At 37.0% G+C, this 25,852-nt stretch overlaps 1 protein-coding gene across 4 annotated transcripts in view; it reads right to left on the minus strand.

The window, feature by feature from the left end:
• The window catches only part of cntn5 (contactin 5), a 120,099-nt gene that overhangs the window by 60,783 nt on the left and 33,464 nt on the right, over nt 1–25,852 (minus strand). For all 4 annotated transcript variants that reach the window (XM_004560506.2, XM_004560505.2, XM_004560508.2 and 1 more), the window contains exons 2-5: nt 24,149–24,266; nt 9,789–9,995; nt 635–758; nt 348–523 (exon numbers count right to left, since the gene is read on the minus strand). In XM_004560506.2, coding sequence (XP_004560563.2) covers nt 348–523; nt 635–758; nt 9,789–9,995; nt 24,149–24,203 — 562 coding nt within the window. In that variant the 5' untranslated portion in view covers nt 24,204–24,266. The remainder of the gene's footprint in view (nt 1–347; nt 524–634; nt 759–9,788; nt 9,996–24,148; nt 24,267–25,852) is intronic.

Below are 25,852 nucleotides of genomic sequence, written 5' to 3' on the forward strand. Positions count from 1 at the left end.
TGATATTTATTATACTGTGGGAAGAAACGTGCAGTTTGGTCTCATTTAACACTTGCACTCGAGTGCATATACCCCTTTAGCAGTATCAGATGGAGCTTGTGGGAACTATATTCAGCAACAAAACAAAACAAAGCATAGTGTTTATTTATCCCTAGAACCAAACAGGGCTATTTTGACTCAGAGAGACAAAAGGGCTTAAAGCTAAGTATTTGCTTCATAGAAGTTCTTAGTCTGACAAAAATGAAATGCACTTTCCATTTGTTTTAATAAATACTGACTTACAGTGCGGTTATCTGAACTTTACTAGGTAGAAAGTTGGTGTAATAAAGCAGAGAAATCATACTCACATGCAAACTGTAATAAAGCATCTCGACTGAGGACAATCCCAATGCTGTTCTCTGCTTTGCACTGGTACTTTCCATAGTCAGTGATCTCACTTGCATTGGAAATAATTAAGTTTCCGTCGATGAATGTGTAGCGGTAATCTGCCTCTGAATCTACCTGCGTCCCATTGATGTACCAACTGAAAAACATAAGAGGAATAAGGTTTTTGTTATATTTGTGATGAATGACCAACTTATTTTCGAGTTAAAGCTGAAATTTCAATTAGCACACAGACAAACGAATGCCACACCTGTATGTGGGTGGTGGATTCCCCCGTGCCTCACAGTGCATCACCACTTTCTTTTCATCAGAATCCAAAGGAAAAATAACATCATCTGGCTCCTGGATAAAAACAGGCCCAAACTCTTCACTTTCTACAACAAAAGAAGAGATGGAGAGAAGATGATTATAATTATCATAACAGAGTGCCAGGGGGCTTTCTATGAACTCTGGAATTTGATTTGTGCATGAAACAGTAGGAAATTTGCAATTTTTCACAACATTAAAACCACCTGCTTAATATTGTGTGTATCACTTTTATTCTGTAAAAGCAGCTCTGACAAGTCAGGGCAAGGACATGACAAGTCTGGGGTGCACTGTGGGATTTGGGGACTTTAGGTTACAAGATGGGGCGCTGTGGACTGGACTTGCTTTGGTGCATTTTTGATGGTCACCAAGATTGGGATCTAGAGAGCTTGGAGGCTAGGTTGATGGACTCCTTGTTGTGATTCTTAAGCCATCAGGTTACATTTTCCTGCTGAGGGAGGTTGCTGCCAGTGGTTAGTCCATGTCAAAGTAACAGTTAGATATATGTGAGGACCTGAGGGAAGATCACTGCACTATGGACAAAATATTCCCTTCACCTGTCTGTTTTTTAATATTGTGGCTAATTAGTGCATTCCAGATTGAGCGATATATTTTATAACTAATCTGTTAGTTCTAACATTACAAAGAACTGAGTAATCCTCAAAATGGCACTTTAAACTGAATTTTGAGCAAGAACACCTGAAAAGCATTGTCCTTCCAAGAGCTATAACAGCTTTTGAAGTTAGAAGTGATCCTTTCCTCAGGGTAATCTTTTAGGTTTCTTATGTTAAAAATGAATGATGATATAAGTTAAACCTTTAAGATTATCCATTAAGCTTTTATCCCATTTCTTTTAGACGTTTTTGGACACACTGCTGTTTGACTAAATGGGCGAGTGATTAACGAAAGACAAGTGATGGTCCTGACTTTGCTATTTACTAAAGTATTTTTGTTGCCCTGGCTTGGGAGTGCAAAGCAGGGAGTGTACATCTTCTATCTCTTTGGGCTTTGCACTTGATATCCAAGCACATACAGTTTGCTAAACAAAGGTATCAAATGGTAAACAACCATGTTAGGGGACTGATAACATTAGTACGATATTGTTATCCATCTTCTCTTCTTACAGATTTGTTTCTGTCCTTTTACAGAATAATTTAAAGATGCTGCCACTGAGCAGAAAACAGGCATTTTTTTTATTTGTTGGAGGGAATATTATAACACAAGCATTATTTTTTCTGTCAATCTTTCTGCAGTGTTCACCTTCTTTGCTATGGTGGATACCAGGCCTCTATTTCTTTCTTTCTTTTTTAAAATAACACTCTTGGCAAGCAGAAGAATACATTAAAAAAAAATAAAACAACAACAACAACAACAACAACACACACACACACACACACACACACACACACACACACACACACACTAAAAGGACCTTATCTGATATTCAGCAAAATTATTTACTGTATGTAACTCTAATATAAGTGCTTTAATATGGTATTAATCAATTGCTATATACAAACAAATGTAATAAGACAGACCATTGCGTTTAAATGGGAACACAAGCTCATTTCAAATACGCTGTATTGAAAATAGTATTTGCTTGTCTGCCTTAATATGCATATGAACTTGAGTGACATCCCGTTATTAATCCATAGGGTTTAATATCAGCCCGCCCTTTGCAGCTATACAAGCTTCAAGTCTTCCAGGAAGAAGACTTGAAGCTGGAACTATGGGAATTCTGACCATTGTTCCACAGTTCATTTTATATTCTGTTTATTTTTTATTGACATCAGTTATCTTGTATCTTTATTTCTTACACCAAATTAATAACTGCACATTGTTTAGAGGCATTTACTACTCTGTTACTTTTGTGACCTCAAGTTAAAAATCTATCTTAGATCATTATTTTAGCCTCTGTTATTAGTAAGCAGTAGGTAAATGAACTATTAAACTTATAAATGCATAATGCGCACTAGAAAATTACCAGCCATGCGTTACCACATCACTGACTTCCTAACTCATAGGATATCCCAAAAGCAAAGAAATATGACATTTTGAACACTTTTGATCTTTCATTTTAAGGCACAGAGCACAACTGTCATCAAATGCATGTGCGCGGTTCAAAGGGAAAACTGTCATACTTTTGTTCTTTTAGTTGAAAGCGTGCAGCATACATGGGGGACACATGGGTTGTTAGGAGTCCAGAGGTACCTACAGTGTGACCTCATTAAATAGATTTTTATGAAAGAGCTAAGATGAAACTGTCAACCAATTTGCTATACCAATATATACAAGACACGATTGTTTTACAACAGTACAGAGAAAACTTTAGTTGTAAACGCCACTGAACTACAGGTTACAAAAAACTTACCCAGACATCAATGTTTTTTGGAGGTAAAATGTTTTCAATGTCCTTCTAGCTCTGACACAGTAATGTGTCAATAATCACATCAGAGGATATGTGTCAGACAAGGAAAACTAAATTGTTATGACACATATAAGTTGATTTACTTCAACTGAAGGGTTCTTTGGTGCATAGATTTTAAAATCCATTTACAAAACACCCAGTTTGTTACCTATTGAGCGGCAGACTGCAAAATGAGCATCTAACAAAAAGGCAACATTTGAGTTTGGGGTGCAGGCCAAACAAAACTGTGCAGGCGTCCTTGCAGCCTTCTTGCCAGCAAGCAGGACAGGGCACATGGGTACATCCTCTCTCAATGTGCCAGTCTTCTGCTTTTCTCTGAACAGATTGCAACTCCTCCCTCCCACAAAATGGGACCTGTTAAGGAGGGGTTACACATTCTGCCATGAGCATCCACCTTTCGGCGACAAGCATGGTGCTGGAGAAAATAGTCTCACTCCTGAGGAAGGGAGCAATAATGATGGGCCTTCAGAGGGGCGTCTCCTCTAGTGTTCGGTGTATTGTAGCGGTAAGTAAGTAAGTAAGTATACGAATTGATCGTTTTTACACTCAAAAAATATTTTTCAGTTTTTCTATACTGGTGCACATTCCTAAAAAAAATCATCCCAAAGATTGTAGAATAATTAATTATTATCAAACAGAGCTTCTCAAGTCAGCCGGGGAAAAAGCCTGCCTTTTAAAAAAAAAGAAATATATAATAGACAGAAGCGAAATGTCAGTAATTTTTTTATTTATTTCAGTATCATTCAGCCCTGGAGTTTTCTGCTTGACAGTCCCTGTTGCAGTTGTGTTGTTTCTTCCGAGTGCTCTTTGTTTCATTCGGCTGGTAACAGAAAAGTGATGCACCTTGTACGGCAGGCTTCCTAGTTGCATTACACATCAGATTTACAGACATTGCAAAAGACAGCTGAATCTTGTGTTCTTCAAAAGAATTGCACATTTAGGGATATTCTAAGCTCTGTAAACAGAGCTTCTTTGAAGTTTGCATGTGACACAGGAGAATATAGTAGCTGAATATATATATATATATATATATATATATATATATATATATATATATATATATATGCAAGTCATGCATGCTGCTGTTTAAATCAGTAGTTTAAGCAGCAGCATGCCCTCGTCAGAGACTAACACGTACCTTCCCTACCTTTCATTGACATTAAAAAACTCAAAGCTAAGCATGATAATATCAGCTATTTTTGTTAACTTCATAATCATTGAACTTCCAACCTGCAGTGGCTCCATGCAATGCCAATGGGACAGCCAGCTTAACAACCAACTGGTTAACAGACATAATTACACTGAGCATTTTGCTTTAGTTGGCCTTAGGGAAGGTTTTTATCCTATATTTTGCAATACTGTTTATTTATGTGATACTTTTGAATTGGTTTAGGAGCGAAAAGAGAAACAAATAACAGAAGTAACTCTGCTTTATTTTGTCACAAAAAATGATTTTTTTCCCCCTGATAACACTAACAGTTTCAGAATCTATCAGTACATTCAGTTAATGGCAACTTTGCTAGTGTAAAATGTAATTTTTATAATTTAGTTAACTTACATAACAATCCTCAATTGAATTCTCTACTACTGAACTGAAATTCTTGCAGCACCCAGTTTGGATGTGAGCCACTTTCTCAAGATTGTTTTTTACAGTCTCCATGTTTTGGCTCTGACATCCAAAATATTTGTCACATTTGTGGCCACAACTGTAACCATAGATTTAGTTCAGTTAACCGTTGTCATTAAGAGCAGAGCATCATCGTGTGTGAGAGTTGGAGAGATAACATTTGGAAGATAAACATGGCAATAACAATCAGAGAATTATCCCCAGAACCCATTTTAATACACTTAGGGCATTCATCACTAGCTGACACTGCATTTGATCTGGTACATAATGTCAGCAATGCAACAATACGAGTGACTCAACCTTGAGTATTTGCCGCTATTTAGAAATAATCCAATGACAAAATGGGAATCATGTTGTTTTTTCTTCCCGTGCTGTATATAATCTCTTTCATACTGTCAGCAATTCATTGTTCTACAGGGAAATAAATAGCTTTTGAAGTAATATCCTCATCACTGGAGGAAAATGAATCAATATTAAGTTGCAAACCTTACAGTGCATATAAAGCAACTGATGTCAGTCCTTGCAGTGTTACTAGTTCTAAAAATAAAAGAAGCCCATCAGGTCTTTACATTTTCTGCATCTTATTTACACGGCTCTCTGTCTGCACATTCAGACATAAACTCAGCAATATCAGTGTGCTGCACCTGTCCTGCTTAGTTTAGCGAATGGGCCACTGAAAATTATTAAAATATTTGTATTTCAAACACAATCAAGTTTCAGGTGAGTCCATGTCATAACATATAATATATGTTGCTAAAAGGTGCAGGAAATGCCAGAATTGACTTATCATAATATACATTCACATGGAATTTATATGATATTTATATTTATATTTATATATTGCAGGAACAGAAAAACATAGGGACAGACAACCTAAAAAACGTAATTAAACTCAGGAAGTGATATTAGATAATATCGAGCTGAGCAGCACCCATTTTTATTGTGATGTCAATCAGCATACAAATATGTGGACCTAATTCATCAGTCTAAATCATATTATTATAAGAATGATATATTATTACATCTGATAATAATATATAATATATAATAACATCCAGCAGTATTGAATATTTAAATTAAGTTTCATCCCCTTAAGTGAGGGAAATATGTTTAACAAGGAAGAGAATTCCTACAGTGTTCAATCAGTGAGGATGTAAACACCTTCAGATTAAAGCAGAAAATTAACACTTAAGCTTCACACTTAGTGTTTAATTTTAAATCCAGTATGCTGGAGCCTAAACAATAAATGACTATCACTGTCTTTCTTGGCAACACTGTAATTCTGGTACACAGTATATTATTTACAATGCATTATTGTGCAGACAGCCACAGGAAAAATTCATATGCATTCTGTTAGCGCTCAAAGGCAAACATAATATGGATTTAACTGACTTTACTATGGGTACGGTGGGGCAGTGCTATATACAGTCGCCTCGGGGTTTGAACCACTGAATGACTGGCACTTTTCTATATGGTGTTTGAATGTTCTTTTGGTGATTGTTTGGGTTTTTTCCAAGCTTTCCAGTTTCCTCCCACAGTCTAAGGCATGACTGTTAACAGTCTGAGACTGAACTCTATCCTCCTACAGCATTCTAAATTGGTTTTAGGTCTACATGTGAGCATCAGTGGCTGTCTGTCTCTTGGCTATCTCTTTGTTAACCCTGTGATGCACTAGCAACTTATCTCAAGAGTTTGTCTTTGGAGTGTGACAAGAAGCCAGAGTACTCTGATGGAGTACACACGCACATGGAGAACATCCACACAGAAATCCACCAGGACACATTGCAAAAAGAATGATTGAATTATTGATTGATAGACTGATAGAAAGAGCTAGAGTGGTCAGTTGGTGTCTGCTCCAAAGATCTGGACAGGGCAACTTCAAGCTAATGTTCTGCAAAACCCAGGTTGCAGCATTATTTTAGTGTGTCCTAGTACTCTCTCCAATTTGAAGGCCAAGTTCCATATAATATGGGATGTCAAAGACAGGGTACACTGGCAGCTGGTGGATTTTGGTGGATGCAGTGTGATGGTGTTGGGCAGCATATCCCTCACTGGCAACGTTTGTCATCACTGGAGCCAATCCCGACACTGAGAGATCAACTTGAGAATCTGCAACAAGTGGCAATCCCATATCTCCACAGTCTGAGACTGAACTCTATCCTCCAACATGACAACACTCGTCCTCACAGAGCAGGGTTTATCAGGGACTCCCTCCAGACTCCCTTGTGAGTGTAGAGGTTGGAATGGCCTGCCTACAGTGCTGATCTTAACCCTACTGAACACTTGTGGGATCAGCTTTCGCATGCTGTTTATGTCAGAAACACACAATCACACTGGCTGACTTGCTGCAAATGCTGGATGAAGAATGAGATGCCATCCCACGGCAGTGTGGTACTATGCTGGTCACTAGCATGAGGATGAAAGGCCAGGCTTTTGCAGCTGTGCATGGTTGTTCCAGATGCTACCAAGGTACCTGCTTGTTAAATTAATACATTTGTTGAATGTCAATTTGTCTAAAGTTTTTCATGGGTGCAACCCACATACTCAATTAAGGAGAAATAAACAGGCTCCAGACTTCCCTCAATTTTCAAGGCTTCTGGGAAAGAATCTGCGCTTCAAGGACAATTTTTTCCTCAATTATTTGACACAATTTAATGACATTTATATGAAAAGAAACCTGACAACCTGAGTAAATACAAAATTCTGTTCTGACAACATTGTATTTTATTCTATTGTATATAGTATCTTATTCTATTGTGTACAGTATCTTATTCTTATTCTCTTATCTTATTCAAACGTTTTTGCTACTGTAACTTTGTACTCTCCACTTTCTGCTGTAAGATAACAAATTTTCCACATGTGGGACTAATAAAAGTTATCTTATCTTTTAATTGCTGATTTAACTTACTAAGGGAAAAAGTAACTACCCTGCTTGTTAAATAATTAATTAACTGTGATTAAACACTTTTTAAATGCATTTATTTTTATTTAGGGGCAGCATGGTGATGCTGTAGCTAACACTGTTGTCTCACAGGAAGAATGTCCTGTGTTCGAATCCACCATCTGGCTGGAGCCTTTCAGTGTGTTTGTATGTTCTCCCTGTGTCTGTGTGGGTTCCCTCTGAGGCTTCTAGTCACACTCCAAAGACAGCCTCCTGGATAGGTTGCTAGTGCATCACAGGTTTAACAAAGAAACAGACATGAGACAGATGGCTACTCGTGCTCATATTTACACCTACAGCCAATCTAGGAATCCCAATTAACTTAACAGCCAAATGCTTGATTGCAGGTTTGCTGCCAATGGTGGCACAACCAGTTATTAGGTTTAGGGGGCAATGACTTTTGCCAGGTAGATTTGGATAGCTTTTTTCTATTTTCAATTAAAATCTATATATTTTTTTTTACACTCGGTATCTTAGTCTAATAGGAGAATCTGTTTGATGTGTCTAAAACATTTAAGTATGACAAATATGCAAACAAATTACTAATCAGGAATGGGACAATTACTTCTTCACAGCAATACTGAAGAGCTGTTCAACCAACATGTTTGTGATAATTTGAAAACACTTGAGAGTTGGATAAAAAAAAAAAAACCCATATCATTCTTTAAGTGCATTTGTATTTGTTTATGTGTTTGTCTGTAGAAAATACAAACACATACACAAGCATATGTGTCATTCAACTTCGAGTGTCATGGCCATCTGTCAGTCATAGAGTCAAAAAACGCAATACCCCCTTCAATCCACCAACGGTACATTACTTGTTGGCATCCATTTCATCCACTGAACATCAATCCGGTGCAATGGTATAATGGTCCTGTCAACACTGACAGTGGAGAGGCATTACCTTCACCTTGGTTATATAGATGTAAGTCATTTTATGGCTACCTAGTGATAATGCTGTCAGAAAGTAAAAAAGGCAGAAAGATAGGCAGAAAGGAATAGACAAGCGCCTGGAACAGAAAAGAAGGTAACAAAGGAAACAAAAAATGAAAAAAAAAGGATAGATATTATAATTTTATGCCTGCTTCTAATATGACTCACTTTATTAGGAACTACTGATCCGGTTTGACAATAGAGAAACTGCTTCAGATTTCCATTAATGAGCCTTCCAGATGCAATAAGCATGATGTAATTAATCACATCAAAGCATCAATGTGTCATTAGATCCTCAAGACTTATTAATTCTTGAAATCAGGACACTAAGTGACCCATGTAAATTTATGATGTTGTGTTTCCATTGTGCATTTTGGGTATTACATCTTGTCTTTGACATAGCTATCCATTATTTCTTTCTATGCTGGCAGAAGCACAGTGAGCACAATATTGCAATGATCCCACTTCAATTTTACAAAGGGCATGACCCTGGTCTCCCCGGAGAATGCGGTGATAACGGATAGGTACAATTCATTTCCAGACCAAACCTAAACAGAGAGAAACCTAATATGGCAAACTCTTGCCAGAGTGCAGACATAGCAGAGTGCATTCACACCAATTACTTTTGGAGGAGCTCAGTCAAACTCTGGAGTGCCTTCCCTTTCGGTTAGGCTCATTTTGGCGGGTGAGAACACTGTCATCTGAACTTCACAATTCAGGTCTCACTCCTGTATAGGGTGACTTGAAAGTAGTTGACCCCGACTGAGAATGTAATCCAGAACTAACAACAGAAAATAGCGTGAAAAAGTGGTGCTCTCTACTTATAAGGAGTTAGAAGCTGACATTGATAGCTAGTAAGACATACTATGCCATAAAAGAAAAAACATACTCAGCTTTCTCTTCCTACTTTGCTAAACAATGTATACTATAAAGTGTAAATTAAGTCAAAAGGGATCCAAATATTAAGTATCCATGGATAAAATGGGAGATGACTTCTATGCAGCAAAACAATTATCCAAATTCTCCCATTAATAAGCTTTTGTGTTTATATATATGTATCCCTGTTGAAACATTTGCTTGTATATATGCAAGTATGAACGCAAACTCTAACAAATCAAAAACTTTTGAGAGAAAACAAACTGAGATTTTGACTGCTCCATTAGTTTTACCTTCGCTTCTATAGTCCTCCTGAGAGCTATGCAGACTCAGGGCTGACAGGGGGTGACTGGAGAAAGCAGGCCAGTCAGGAGTCACCAGCCCACTGCTGTAGTGTTGAGGTCTGCCGCGTGAGTTGACCACTGAAGAAGAGCTGTCTGGCTTCATTCGTAATACTGCTGCATATGATATAGGCCGTGCTGCAACAGCTCTTGCAAAATCTGGGGGGGAAAAAATGTGGAACACAGTTTAAGGATAAATCATTTATGTTCAGGATGTTAACTGAAACTGAAGTTAAATTTGTCAACAATAACAACAAATTCAGTTTTAGTGGATATTTGTTGCAGCAAGTCGATGTCCAAATTGAAAGAACAAATTATGAAAGCACTAACCTTTTTAATAAATAACAAAGAGAAAAGTACTCCAGTGTAGTGTATAGTATAAAACTCAGCAGCAAAACAACTCTAGTCAGTTTTCATTCTGCAAGGAATAGAATAATTTGGAGCAAACTAGTGCTTACAAACGAGGCATAGCACACAGGCAAAAATAAAGGAGAAAGCAGGTGTGTCGTAAAACTCAGAGAGTGAAATAAACAGAAAAAAACACCTTACAATGTCTAAAAAATGCATAGAAATGATATAGTTGATCTAATTTCTGAGTAAAATTGTAACCACAAGGTCTAAGAGATTTGTGTAAGATTAAATATCTGTCTGTTAAAGTCCCAATATCCACCTAATATAAAAGTCATTTTCAAAATCACTACCACAGTACCTGTTAAAAAGGTGTGAAATTACCCATAAAGATTCTAATTTCTTTTTTAAACATTTTTTTTATTCTACAATTTTAATCTAGGAGTCTGTTTACCCATTTGCCTCTCATACAGTCTGTTTTTTGTTTTTTTGTTGGAGCATCTGCTGCGTAGCACCATTTGATGTACTGACTAAAAAGGCACTTATGATGCCTTAGGTGAAAACATGCAGTTCTTAAAAGGAACCACAGACACACTGCATATTCTGGAGATTACTGTCATCAAAGTCTCAAATTGAATAAAATGGTAAGTGTAACAGAACAGGAGAGAAACAGATTCCTTTAAAGTCAAAGAGACCGTGGAGGTTCAGAATAATATCCTCTCTGAAAAAAGATGTCGAGGCTGTCACTAGTCATCGCTGTCACCATAAATGTCTGCAGCATATTTCTGAAGAATTCAGTCCACTTTTTTAATGGTATTGTTCCAATTCGTTTTACTTTTGTGATACTATTAATATAACTCAAGAAAACATAAACAATTAGTGTATTTTTCTGCTTGAAATTTAATCCTCGTTTCACACGTTTCAAAGCAACTGCACGATACAGCTAAGGAATAGCTAAAATTACTGGTACTATGGAACCAATCCTGTGCAAATATATGGCTCAAACTAAAATGCATAAGACTATAATCTTAAAGCTCAAGAAGAACTTAATCAGATATCTTCAAAGAAGGGTGGGAGTTTCTTACCCTACATGATAAAGTGCTGTGAAAGAACTGAACAAAACTGAGAAATAATTATGTGTCCTTGGGGACTTGTCAGCTGCAAAAAAAGAAAAAGAAAAAAAAAGCAATCTACAAATGGAGAGCAGGCAATTACAGTATTACATATTCTGCTGAGAAACAGGATATGGAACTCCATTTGAAATTAAAGATACTGTGAGTTTGAACATTGAAAAGCAAAGCAATTAGTAGATGGTTGGTAGTCAGTTAAACCATTTATCCTGCCAAAAATCAGCTTAGTTTGTGGTATAAATCATATTCTCACTGCTGATGCCTGCAACAGTACCTTTCAGTACTTCATTAAATGTGCCTTTAACACCTGGAAAGGTACAAATCGTATTAACTTGAGAGAGAATTCCAAAATAAAATTTTAGCTACTTTTTAGAGCCTCAGTAATACGGCTTAATGGCATTGTAATAATGCAATGCATTTATATTAGCACTGTTTGTAATGTTCAACATAAATATTTTAAATGCAGTATTTGTTAAAAAGCGCTCCTGTTATGACGTTATTTTTGTGCTGCTATTCTGAGTGCACATAAAAAGACTTTGCAAATGCAAGTGTTGCATTTTGAGGAGAAAATTATTTTGAGCGAAGAAAAGTTTAATTTGAGCGAACAAAATTCTGCTGCGTACAAGAAATGTATTAGTGTAGCTAAACCTATTTTTGGTTAGTATGTTATTTGTTTTAAAAATTTATAATTTTTAAGCCCATTGTTGGTTTTAATCTAGCTTAAAGCAAACCACTCCACTGGATTTGGCTACATTTTGGACAGTGCTTCCGGAATAGAGTAGCTAGTGAGCTGATTGGAGAACAAAACAGCTAATCACAATCTTCGCATCCAAGTCTGTGAATGGTTGGTTTTGTGGAACATTTATAATGTGTACAGAAAGAGTTGAGCGTGTAGGGTGCAGAGACGTTGAGCAACACACTGAGAGCAGGTCCGCAGATATCTGTCAGCACACAGAGCAGAAATCTGAGCAAGAGCAAATGCAACAACTGAGCGAGAGGGGCTGTTATTGTGTGTGTATATGGATAATAGCAAACACTGAAATACATTTCTTGCACGCAGCAATGAATTTTGTTTGCTCAAATTAAGCTTTTCTTTGCTCAAAATAATTTTCTCCTCAAAATGCAACATTTGCACTTGCAATTTTTTTTAAATGTGCGCCCAGAATAGAGGCACAAAAATAATGCCATATCCTGTCATCCCATGCATTACCTGCATGGGAGGAGCATGGTCCCCCATCAGAGTCCAGTGGGGGTCAGGAGCGCTACTACAGGGTCCCATACCTACCATCCTAGATTTTGTATACCCAAATCCAGTGGAATTTGCATGGTTGAGGATGGCCCAGGAAAATATTCTCCCAGCAGATGCAACAAAACGCTTCAGTTTCCAGATATTATTGGATCACCTTAAGCTGCTTATTGCCGACTCCTGTAGCAACTTTAGGTTCCCTTATACCAACACAATGGATGCCCTCAACCAGCAGTATGGATAGCTGACCCGTCAGCGTATTGCAGAGTTAATGGACAGGCAACTTCTCATATCAGGAGATACCAAGACCTTCAGGATATTTGGTCTAAAGGTACGATTACTGGTCAGCATGCTTTCACAGTTACGGAGGGAAGGAATTGTAGAGATGGAATGTGGGTCTCATGTGTCAAGGCTGCTTGAGAAACTGACCCATGGTATTAGGTGTAGTTTCCAGCAGTGACACATTCACCCTCAGAAAAACGAGCTTTGAAAACCCAGTTGTTACCACACAGACGAGGGCCCTCAGTCACGAGAGATGCTCTCTTTGTGACAGGCTACTAGTAACAAAGTGCCTAAAGATATGATTTAAATGTCATTTTTTGCTAAGTTATCTATAATGTGTAGACACAAAAGTGTCTCATCCTTAGAGTTAGGGGCCTTCAAGGATTCACAGGTCAGTGCCAATAAATCTATGAAAATGGTCAGGTCAGTGTATTTTAAATCCAATCATTGGAAACGGGTGAAAAACTTTGAAAGCGCTTGAAGACAATTGCTCGAGACCACTTTAAAAATATAGCAAAGAAGTTTGACTCTTTAGTAGACAAAATATATAGACATGAGGTGTACTTTTGCACAGTATTGTAGTTACTTATGTATGAGATGATGGGTATGCAGCCTGGCAACATGACCCTGTAGGCCTGGTGTAGGGTAAAGAAACCCTGGAGAAAAACTAGAAAGATCTGTCATGCCCTGCAATGAACATTTAGAGTCACACAGGAATACAGAGTGAGTCACACAAAGTTCTGCTTATGATCGTGTTTGTCACACTGATTTTTTTTTTTCGCAATTCAAGCAGAGCTCAGAACATAATATATAACTGAATTTTTTATAACTGAGCTGAGGCCAAGCTATCAGAAGCAGACTGGTGTTAAGCATATTTGATGCAAAAATGTATAAAGCAACTTAGTATCTTTGACTGACAGCTAAGATGTAATGGTTGAAAGAAGCTGAATGATTACAAGGAAACAGCTTGTAATAAAACAGGTTGATCTGTTAAAAGATGACAGCTGCAATGACTTCATTTAGTCAAGATTTAAAATACTGTCAGGACATACAGCTAATTTCTCTCGCTAAACAGGACATCTCCACGTAAACATGCCGTATCTCATCAATGCCATTTGGCATACTTCCTGCAGTGGAAATAAATAATAATGTTACTAGATTCATCAGACTTTAAAGGTGATAAATAATAATGACTACAACACTATGAATGTGCATATATAGAAACGGATGTATCATTTTGTAACCAAACCACAGCACCTAAAATCAGAATCAAATCATTAGGATACCTGAGAGAGTACAAAACTATGAGGGGTAATTTTTACCAAAGGACTAGTGAATCAAATAAAAGCTTACCCCAAGAGTATTAACACAAGCCTTTGATGCAAATTCAGACTGGGCCGGAACCATAAAAAAATAGCCCAGAAGTGTTTTTCACAGTACAAAATGAGTCATACTTATTGGGAGCATGGGATTTTAAAATACTCATGAGCTTGAGCAACATTATGGTTTCATTTAATATATAACATACTGTAGCTATTGTAGGACTATCACAATTCTGACACACTCAGATATGATAATCTAGTGTTTTTTAAATATTAAGGTCTAAGTAGCTTTCATTTTTTTGACATTGTATTATACTTGATGTACCTAAGTGTCCCTAAAGTAATAAACCAGTAAGACAGTCATAACTCCTGACAGTCAGGTTGATACAAGCTAAAGAAACTGGTTACTAGGTATTTTTTGAAGGATTTTCTGAAAAACTTTTGGATTGGTGGCTTTGTGAATTTGTGCTATCCCGTGTGCGACTTTTGTTAAATCAACGGCATAAGCTACTGTGTAGCTAAATAACTGTAACACAGTAATTTCCTAACCGTTGGAATAAATAAAGCATTTTTTATATCCTATCTTGTCTTGCCCTTTGTGAAACAATATAATACTTGTCATTGCTTTTATAGGTCTAATTGTATTATTAATTGTTTTAATAGCTTTTACAATACATATATAGACTTAGCACGTGAATTATACTTCTGCGTCAGATCTACATCGTAACTTTCGCCATAACGGGAACCCCATTTTAACCCAATGCCACAACCTTCTGTGTAACTTGGAGTGCATCTCCCGAGAAATGTCTGTATGTACTACTAGTTTGGCTGAGGCATACCACAATGACTTTGAATGTCATGGAAGGTTGCAGTGTAGGGATAAAAGGAGTTTCTGGTTACATGATTTAGGTAACCTGAGTTGGGATGTACATATTTCCTGCAGAAGACTAAATCAAGCATTAGACTGTTACACACTGAATGCACTGTGAAAAAAAAAACCAAACGAATTTCCAAATCGAAAGTTGCCGTGTAACGTATGTAGACACTGAACGTGTTGCATTTTTGTGATGAATTAGTCATCAAAAAAATGCATTATGAAAAAAATTACGTCAACATAGAGGCATGATGAGCTGGTTCTGATTTCTCTTAACAATAAAACTAAGAAACTGAGATTCTGGTTCATCCAATTCTCACGAGAAGGCAGCAGTAGGGAGAATTTCGTAGTTTGATCCAGGAGTTGAAACTGTATCATGCTTTTGTACATACTGCAGGATGTAAGTAGGGCAGTTTGAGGTCTTGTTGGCAGGGCTGAGATCACATCTGAAAAGGCAGAGAAATCATTTCAGAGAGCCGATTGACCCGGATCAGCATCTCGCTGTGTCTGACGTGAAAGACTAATATTTTACTATTTCCACCTCATTGTGTATTCACTGCACATCTACAGAAATTCAGTGATCTGATTTGTCCGATCTGTTTAGTCAGATCCCCCCAAAAATCTAAAAAAAAATCAGAAAAATTGAGCTTGATTTAAAAAAAAAAAAAGTTGCAAATTTGTCCAGTTAAATTACATGGTTGGTGTGAATGGTTGCATTAAGAGTAGATGAGTAAGAAAAATATTTTCAACTCATGAAATATTGGCATGGATTTTATGCATCTGGTGTTTAGAGAAGAAGCAGCGATGAAGCCTTTTTCTCCTTCATATCAGTAAACTAGTTCTAAGTCACACATGAACAGCTTAGTTTCACCCATTATGGATGAGTAATGCAGACACACCTGAGTTTAGTACATAGTCGTTGCTCATTATGCCAGGGGTTCAAGATGGTACAATAAAATACTGTGAATTACTAACACAGCTTTACCACTTAATGCAATAGTAAAAGTGCAGTGCCTGTAAAGTACATAACAACAGTGGTGATTAAGCTACTGTCATTTCAATGAATTTATATTGTAACAGCCATCCAAATATTATTTATTGTTTCCACTGACTTCATAAAAAAGATATACACTCACAAGCCACTCTTTAGGTATTATATTATATATAAAAGGTGCTGAAACATTCCTATGAGATTTTAGTCCATATCAACATGATAGCATAATGCAGTTAATGCAGATTTGTTTGCTGTACTCCTATGGTGTGAAACTCCTATTCAACCACATCTAACAAGGTGCTATTACATATATTGTCATTCTCAGATTACTTGAGCTTTGGGGCATGCTGCTTTATCCTTCAGGAAACAGCCATCAGAGCATGAGTACATTGTAGTTATAAAGGGATGCACATGGTCAGCAACAACACTCAGGTAGGCTGTGGGATATAAATGATGCTCAGTTTGTACAAAGGGGCCTAAAGTATACCAAAAAAATATACTCACTACAGCACCATCACCAGCCTGAAGTGTTGACACACGGCGGAATGGATCTGTGTTTTTATGTTTTTTATGCCACATTGTGACCCTACCATCCAAATACCGCAGCAGAAATTGAGACTCATCAGACCGGGAAACATTTTATCAATCTTGAATTGTCACATTTTGGTGGTTCCTTATGAACTGTGGCCTCAGTTTTCTGTTCTTGGCTGAGTGGCACCCAGTGCAGTCTTCTCCTCCTATAGCTGATCTGCTCTACAGTCATTGCTTCAAGGTAGGATGTGTTGTGCATTCAAAAATGATCTTCTGCATATCTTGGACAACAAGTTGTTATTTGAGTTACTGTTGCCTCCTGTCAGCTTGAAGCAGTGTAGCCCTTTTTGTCTGACCTCTGGCACCACCAAGGAAATTTTAACAAGAAAAAAGCAGAGCCTATAAACAGATATCTTGATGCTGCTACTAAAATAAAACTATACATATTTGATTTTAACAGAGACATGCATGCTCCCTGGCTTGTTTGGAAAAACTATGCAAAATTATACACTGGCATCCTAGGTACCAGACAAGCAGACAAACAAAAAGTTACTATTATAAGAAACATAACATAACGTTAAAGGGATGTTGTACAAACTGCATGTATGCTTTAATTGACATAATATGTGGTGGAGGTTATAAAACGTATCACTGTCTTTTCTCAGGAAAAATAGCATTCCTAAATCCTGACAAACACAGCAGTCAGACAAATAACTTTTTTTATTTGTTTGACTGCTGAAGCCAACGGGCACTTGCACTTGTCAGCTGTCACCTTCATCTGATAAAAGCAATGACCCTTGCAGATCCTGCTGATCCCTATCTTTCAGTGGGTGCAAAATCAGTCACACTCATTGTTGCTGAAAGGCCTGCACTTGCTGTATTTCAGGGAGCTCCAGAGCAATGCCATCGGTGATCGTTTCAGGTCTTAACACCACCTTCATGATAACATCAACAAAGGAGGCAACAGCCATTCTATACTTGAACAAAGAACAAAAAGTCAAACATTCCTGTTACCTTGTCTTTATTATGACGTGTGTTTTAAACTACTAGACTGTACGTTTACTTTAATGGAGATCACCTTTCTGTAATAAGCTACTCTAAATTATTATGCAGTGTGCCTACAAAGGACACGTACATGGATTTGAGACAAGGGACTTAACATGCAAACAAAACAACAACAGAGGTGAAGGTGAGGCTAAAGGAGGATGACACGTTTCGAGTTAACAGAGGTGAGATCTGGAGAAACAAACACTGGGGAAACACTGAAAACCTATCCACTTGTATTAGGCCGTTGGGCTGACACTGTGCAGGGCACAATATGCGAGTCTTGTGGGGCTTTGTCGGCAGCCTCTGGACAATGGTGTGAAAAATTAATTAGAATAACATACAGTAAGTAGGTGAGACATTCGTGGGTGCTCAAGTAGATGGACATGATTAGGCATAGCCTGTAAGATTAATGAAGACCTTCACAGGAAGATTATATTGACTGAAGCTGATTATGCTTGAGACCATTTATTCAGTGGAATATCATTACAGATAGAACAATCCATACATCATATGCAACCTCACTTCACCTCATATCACAGTGGACTACTTACTAAAACCCAGTCTTTTTTCATGATCCTTGGCGTACGGTGGGGATTGTATGAGTTGCTTCAACCTTGCCACAGTAACAATGAAACCGCAATGGTACTGTATGATTTATGGTATTAATGTGTCATACCTCCTGATGGCAAGTGTGGGAGTAAATTCAGTATGCTGCTTGTACTTGTTCCTTTTTTTTCTTAACATAAAATTCATATTGAAGATGCATAATAATCGGACAAAAAAAAAAAGTCAGAGGTTATACGTTTTCTTTATCCTGATGGTTGGACCAAAAATAGACTCCACTGTCATGCATTTGCAGAACTTAAAATGCAGACTCTGTAGACAATCGAACAAACTGGAAACACTTTTATTCAAACTGATGGAAAATCCCAAAATCCAAATAGCAAGGTTCATATAGGACTCGACAATTTGGGCAGGGATGACACAAGGAGCAAAAACAGACACTGTGAAAGGGAAAGACACCATTATTTAAATATATATATATATATATATATATATATATATATATATATATATATATATATATATATATATACACACACACACACACACACACACACACACACACACACACACACACATACACATACAAGAGGGCAATTAGGGGAAGTGAACACAGCTGGTGTAATGAGACAGCGGTGGAAATGAAATGAAATGAAATACAGAGCACAAGAGACAGTGAAAATAGAAGAGGAATTAACAAATAGGAAACACAAGTAAGTTAAAAACAACTTGTTCAAGGTGTGATGGTGAAGTCCAACATGTTGAAATTAATTAATCTTGAAACATTTTAAACTGATCAAATAATGTACAGGAAACACAGGAACATGACATCCACATTCCTTGTATTCAACACGGTTTAAATGTACCAGGTTAGCACAGGTTTGTGATTACTGATGACTGCTTTTCCTGTACACTGACTAACAGACCATGACTTTTGGATTATTGGAATGCTAGGCTAGTGGGAGATGCAGTTATGGAATGGGGGTGTCACTTTTTATAACAACTCCATATTTTAAAGTTTATTTTTCAAGGTATACAATTACAGCAATATATATTCATTGCATGGTCCGGCTCTGTGTACTGCATGCAAATACTCATTCGTTTCCCCACACACAGCCATATTTCTGTCATTTGACTCTTTTGCCCTTGGTGAAAATTACTTCATGCATCACTTATACGGCACTACACATCTATATTCCCTGCAACCCACTTTTAATATTGAGATACCTCTGAGTTAACCAAGGAAAAGCTGAATTACCATTCCACACTTAACACTCCAAGAAATATTATATTTCAATCACTGGTGGACTGAGGTGGGAAAAAAAAGAAAAAAAAATGGCCCCAGACATTATGCCTGCCCAACCCACTTTGTTAGTGCCCTCTCCCTTCTATGTCATAGAAGGGTCCACACCCTTCTATGACAACGAAGAGAGGCACAGGGGAAAGTAAAATAGAATGGAGCAACTACTGTCTTCAAACTGAGTATTTTCTGTTCTCATGGAGAACAGTGGGTCAAAAATCCATTATACAAACCATTGTGTCAAAAGTATTATACTAGACAAAGACAGCATCACACCCGTGGGAACAGCTGCTCACGGCTCCTACTGCTGATAATATTGAAAACCAGTTTGAAGTGTGGCACTCTTACTAAAATGTGACACGTCTCTGATAGTTGTGAGTACTAAAAGCACACTTAGTTCACAGTGCTGTTCTGACTAAAATGGAGAACTACAACTCTCTCTCTCTCTCTCTCATATATATATATATATATATATATATATATATATAAATTATTACAACATTAGTCAAATACGTGTTGTATAAATTGAACAGCTCTTCCTCAGAGTCCACATATGGAAGATTCAACTTCAACGTCATTATGACCCAAACTATTTGTGGTATCACAGTTTTCAGGCAACAACAATTTGCAACAAATTTGCAACAATTGGACTCTATTCATTTCAGTTACCTTCAAGACAAAAATTAGTGTTAATGTATGGATGAATGATGCATTCAAGTCCCTTGAAAAGTTTGGCTGAAGAAGAATGAAGGCAAACAAATTTAAAAACTTGTCATTGTCAAGCAACAATATCTGCCCCAAATATTTGGAAAAGGGTATTCTGAGTTAAAGCTCTGTCCTCCTGGAGTCCTCAACTAAATGGAGCTGGTCTCACAAACTGAATTTGTGATTTTTAGGATGTTATTCAGGTTGCAAAACAATGTCTTGACTCAATATTACTACCCCCATATTTTGGCTCAAGACAATGTGTTTACTGGTTTATGCTTTACAGATGCTATAATTCATACATTTTGGCTGTTTTTGTATTTTTCTCTATTGGCATATGTGTTTTGTGTAATTTAGATGTTTTGTTGTGTGTGTGTGCGTGCGTGCACTACTACTCTGTTGATGGTATTGCTGTCTATTGTAGCCTGTACACACATGCAAAAGACAATTTAATCTAAAGTCATATCATGCTGTTAAATAAAGGTTAAAGAAAATGAAAAATATGCACATGCATAACAGTAGGTGTCTTATTTTTAGATTTTTATGCAATCATGAAATACTTTTGTTTACACTGTGATAAATCTCCTGGCATTGTCATTCAACTAAATCACACAAGAATGAAACAAAGACTGCATTTCCTGTATCCAATTTTCAGCTGAATTGCATAGATATGTTCAGTGAATACTGCAGCCATCAGTGTAGGGGAATTGATGACATTCTTTGTATTTCCTTCTTTCTATGTCACTATATGTGTAGTGCAAAAAATACCAAGTTAAAAATAATATAGCAAAAATATACAGCATTTAAATACTTGAGTTTGTTGTACATAACAGTATATGTGAACATATGTTCACCTATATTCCAGAAGGAGAAACAACCTTGCATTCTTTTTTTTCTGAAAGGAAGCTAGTTTACAAAGCAGGAAGACAACAGAAGTCATTGTAGTAGTACTGAGATGAGACACCCATAATGAGCAAGCAGAGCAAATTCTGTCAACTGTACACATCTAAGGAACCAGGAAACCAAATCCTGAGATCAAAAATCAATGGACAGAATTGGCTCAACTGAACCAAATTAACTACACAAGCCGCTAAGTCCCTGTCCATAAACTTGATAAACTGTTGAAGTCTTGACAAACAGAAAAAGAATTACTGAAAACTCTTCTCTTTTCCACAGTAACTTCCTGTCAGCTAATTTTAAAAAGTCCAAGTCACAGTTACTTAATAGTGGAATTTCTGTTAGTATTGATATCTTCTTACCACCTTCATACATACACCAATACCTTGTAGTATTGCTTTCATTGGGAATTGGTGCCAAATGTACTACTACTACTGTAAGATTCGGTTCATTGTTAAGTCCCATAGTAGACCTTAGTGAACCAGAGTCTGTTGACTCTCCAACCAGTTTTCCTATTTCTCTATTCATGTTTGAAAAATCAGAATCTTCTATAGCAACCGTGGCCTGTTCTGTTATCGCACATAAAGCAAAGAGACACCCACATAGAGACACACAAGCCATTTATGAGAAATTTCTTAAGTGCTCATGTTGGGCTGAAAAGCTTTCAATAGTCACTGCACTTTGCAGTGATTCTTCTTGTGAATTTAAAATACTTTTTTTTTTTAAAAAGGGAGAATAAACTCTTACATTTCTTCATGCCTTTAGGGCACATTAAAAAGCTATACAGAAATTAGAAAACAGGAACTCACTATAATTATCCTCCTTCACACTTTGTGATGGACAGTGGTCAGCACTGTCAGTGATGGTCAGCTGTCAAATGCTACCAAACATGAGTGTTCCACAGTATGTTAAACAACTCCTTTTATATTTATGCTTCTATTTGTGTATCATAAAGCTCTACTGAGACCATTGCTTTCAAAGGTTTTAAATGGGACTCAAAAGTATTGTAAAAGCATTGCATTTAAAAGTTGAAAATTGGACACTTTGTGACGAAAAACAGCTTGATTAAAAACTAACTCAAAATTGTCAGTCATCAGCTTTACCATCTCCTTCACACATTCCCACGCGCTCCATGCATTGCTTTTACAAAATCCCTGGGGAAGCAATGATTACAGTTTACAGACAGAAGTTCAAAATGCTTATGATTAGACTACATCAAACCTTATGGTGCTTTTGAAATACAAGCTCAGGCCTGTCAGCTGATGGAGTTCAAGCTCAAATTACCACTGGAGGCTTGTTAGGCAGCTTCCCTGCTAATACCAGTAGCAGAGGTTTGGGAGCCCACACTTTGGCTTTCTTGAACAGTATACAGTAGTTGCTGGGATGTTAACATTTTCAAATTGTGGTAAATGTCTGGTTTGCTGTAATGTTAACGCAGCACTGTGAATAATTGGCATTCTGTGGTACAAACTGTACTGTCTACAAAAAACCATGTGTAATAGATTTATGTCAATATATAAAATATATTCACAATCTAATGAATGCAAAACAGTGGGTCACAATCAAAGGTATAAAAGATATTTCCTATGTGACAGTCCCAAGAAACAAATTTTAATGTTAAATTTTTTTATTGAATAATAATTCAAGTGTTTTTTTTCCCCCCACAGAATTATGTTTAGTGCTCCTATGCAAATACTTAAATTGCCAAGTACCCTGTGAAAAATCATTAACTAAGAAATATAATCAGTCCAAGACAGTGGAGTGGGAGTCTGTCTGACCACAAGATTAAAGGCTCTCTGGAGAGGGAGCTGAGTGATATCAAGGACCATCACAGAGGCAACTTGTCCAGCCAGCCCGTTGGTGGGAAAATGAGAGGAAGTGGGTTGGAGCTAGACATTTTTGAATTTGTCACCAAATTGACCATTAATATATCTGAGTGGCCCACCCTAAATTCTGTCTGTGGCAAATGTGGGCTAACAACACACAATACTGAATCAGGAATAGTTGCCTGAACAACAATGGTTGTTTTATACAGGATGAGCTATTTTCATTCGAACCATAAAATGAGAAAAGTGAAAAGAAAGATTTGTGGGTTTTTTTCTTTGTTGCTTCATGTCACTTCTATACAAGTTAAATAATTTTTTTAGCAGCTAAAAATAAATTATATCTCACTTTGTTACTTTGTAAGGTTGTAATGTACAATACTGCTCTACAGCAGCATACCTAACTTTAAAAAATATGCCCACAATTTATTCAGAAGCAAACAGCCTCAAGAGACAATGTTTAAAACTCAAGAAACAGTTGTTTCCATTTATTATTATGGTTTAACAGGCAGACCAGTGAGGTCAGTGCAGCTTCTGTGACTTCCATAAATGAAGCTCAGAGAAAGGCCCAGAGTGCACAAACCCTTCTCTGGTGGGTTGAAAGAACTGTTAAAAGGGCAGAATCCATTAGACCGGCAAATCCATGTTCTAGACTGACTGAGGGAGTCGCTTGATCCGTAACTTGAAATTTTGCGCTCACTGCTAAACACATTAGTGAAGATGTAGCATGGGAAGATAATGGATAGCAGACAGATAAAGCGGAGCACTGGTATGTTGAAACTAATTACTACTAAGCCAGTTAAGCCTGCCTGATACTTTAAAGGTAATTGGATATACATTCATGTTACGTAAATTTACTTTTATTCTTTCTTTATTAATTAGGTAGAAAGGTATGTATAAAATAAAACTTGGTAATGAGTAATTACTTTGTACAGCAGCCACAGAAGGTGTGCAAAGGTGTTCCCAATTTTATCTCCTTTAGAAACCAAGAAGAACCTGGCACATAAATTCTTGGATTTAAATACAAAACGTGTCTTTTTAAAGATGTGAAAGTGAAAAAAATATCCCCGATATTTGACACCGATAAATGAATGAATAAATAAATTCTCCTACATGTGGCACATTTATCCCCGGCAAGTTATCATTTTAGATATTACTGTATCGTTTTCTTTTTGTAATATTAATACTTTAAATTATTCTGTACATATTTTCTAAATAGTCTCCGAACACTAGCTCTTGAATTTCTTACCTGAAAGGCCACTGATGACAGACAGGAGGAGGAATGGTTTCCATGGTGACCCCATACTTGTTGAAGAGGTCCCTTCTGCAAGAATGTTAGCAGGTCTGCTTCTTCATTAAAGCTGCGCCTACAAACATTAGGAAACAAATCAGTTGGTGGGAGGATGTACCTCTGTTTATCACATACAACCAGAAGAACCCTGTAGAACACAACAGCTGTCAATCAAAAATCCCTGTGAAAATCTCACTGAATAGAGCGTGCATTTATTTTCTTATCACATGATCACAGGGATGTTTCACACCACACAATCTGGACTTCAGGGGGGTTACACATGACAAGATTGCTCCCACTCCATAATTTCATGCAAAATTTATACAGTGGGCAAGACTACTATCCCATCCTGGGCTCTTCACACCCTCTCTAATTGCATGCAGTCTATCACGGCTATTAAATTCCCATTATACCACAGAACTGCTGTACATCTTGTACTGAGAAAAATCCAACATGCATCATGTAATCAGATAGTGACTGACACCAACTTGGCTACTGAAGTGACAAATGCATGCTGCAGTTACACAGTGTGAATAGTTTGTGAATAGCAACAAAATCCTTGAAATTTCACGATAAAGAATGTTTTGCAGCTACAATATATAAAGGACTCTTTGAAAGCACTACGTTCGCCTTTTGCTTAACTTTTTTGCTTAACGCTTAAAAGGAGCGTGTTTTATAAGTCTGTAATTATTTTCAGCTGTATTTAGAGAAAAGAGGCTTTTTTGTTAACTAAACAAACCTTATAAACCAATTCTTATACACAAAATTCAACGACCAGCTAAACCTATTTTAAGCTTCAAACTAAAATACACAATAATATGTGAATAGTAATAACTGTGTCATCTGCAGGTGATTTAACACTAGATTCTCCACAAACAGGTGACGCAACACAGCAGAGAGCTGACCATCATCCAGCGCTTTGCCCCAGCTGCGTTGTGAACAGCTCCCTGCACCAACTTTTCATGGCACTATGATATCATCACATCTAGCCAGGATTATGACTTACAGGCATTGAGTCATAATTCCACAGATGGTAGCTTCGCACCATTGGCTTCTCATCCAAGCACATCCACTTAAAGTCTGAACCAGCGGTTCCTCTCGTACTGAGCGTTTTACTACTCCAAAACACATCATCAGTAGAGTAAATCTGACCTACCTTAAGACGGTAAAAGCCCAAGCTCACCTTTCTCTTTTCAGTGGGTGAATATTCAAAAAATGGATTGATAATGCAGAGCAAACTGGGGCTTTACTGCATTATCTGATGTGACACAATAATCGTTTAATCTCAGTTATCTTGTTTTTATAATTGTTGGAAGCCAAAGTGGTAACGTAGACTTGTTCAAACTTAATGATTGCTTTGCTTGATCTATTAAAAGATCATTCCCAGTGCATTTTTTAACAAATATAAACATAAAAAATAAAATAATAAAAATAAAATAAAAATAAAAATACTGGAGTATGTTTCATTCCTGCACAAATGTCCTTTTTTCCATTCAGTACCATCAGTTATAAGTTAAGCATAAAACATGATCACAATAGCAAACACTAATAAAATATCCACTGCACCTCAACTTACGGATGAGTCTACAGTGCTAACAGGATATATATTGCATAATATACAGTTTTTGTGGGCCTGTGCTTTGAAAAGAATAAGGTTTGCTG

The sequence above is a fragment of the Maylandia zebra genome, linkage group LG14, assembly GCF_041146795.1.
Source record: "Maylandia zebra isolate NMK-2024a linkage group LG14, Mzebra_GT3a, whole genome shotgun sequence".
NCBI lineage: Eukaryota > Metazoa > Chordata > Actinopteri > Cichliformes > Cichlidae > Maylandia > Maylandia zebra.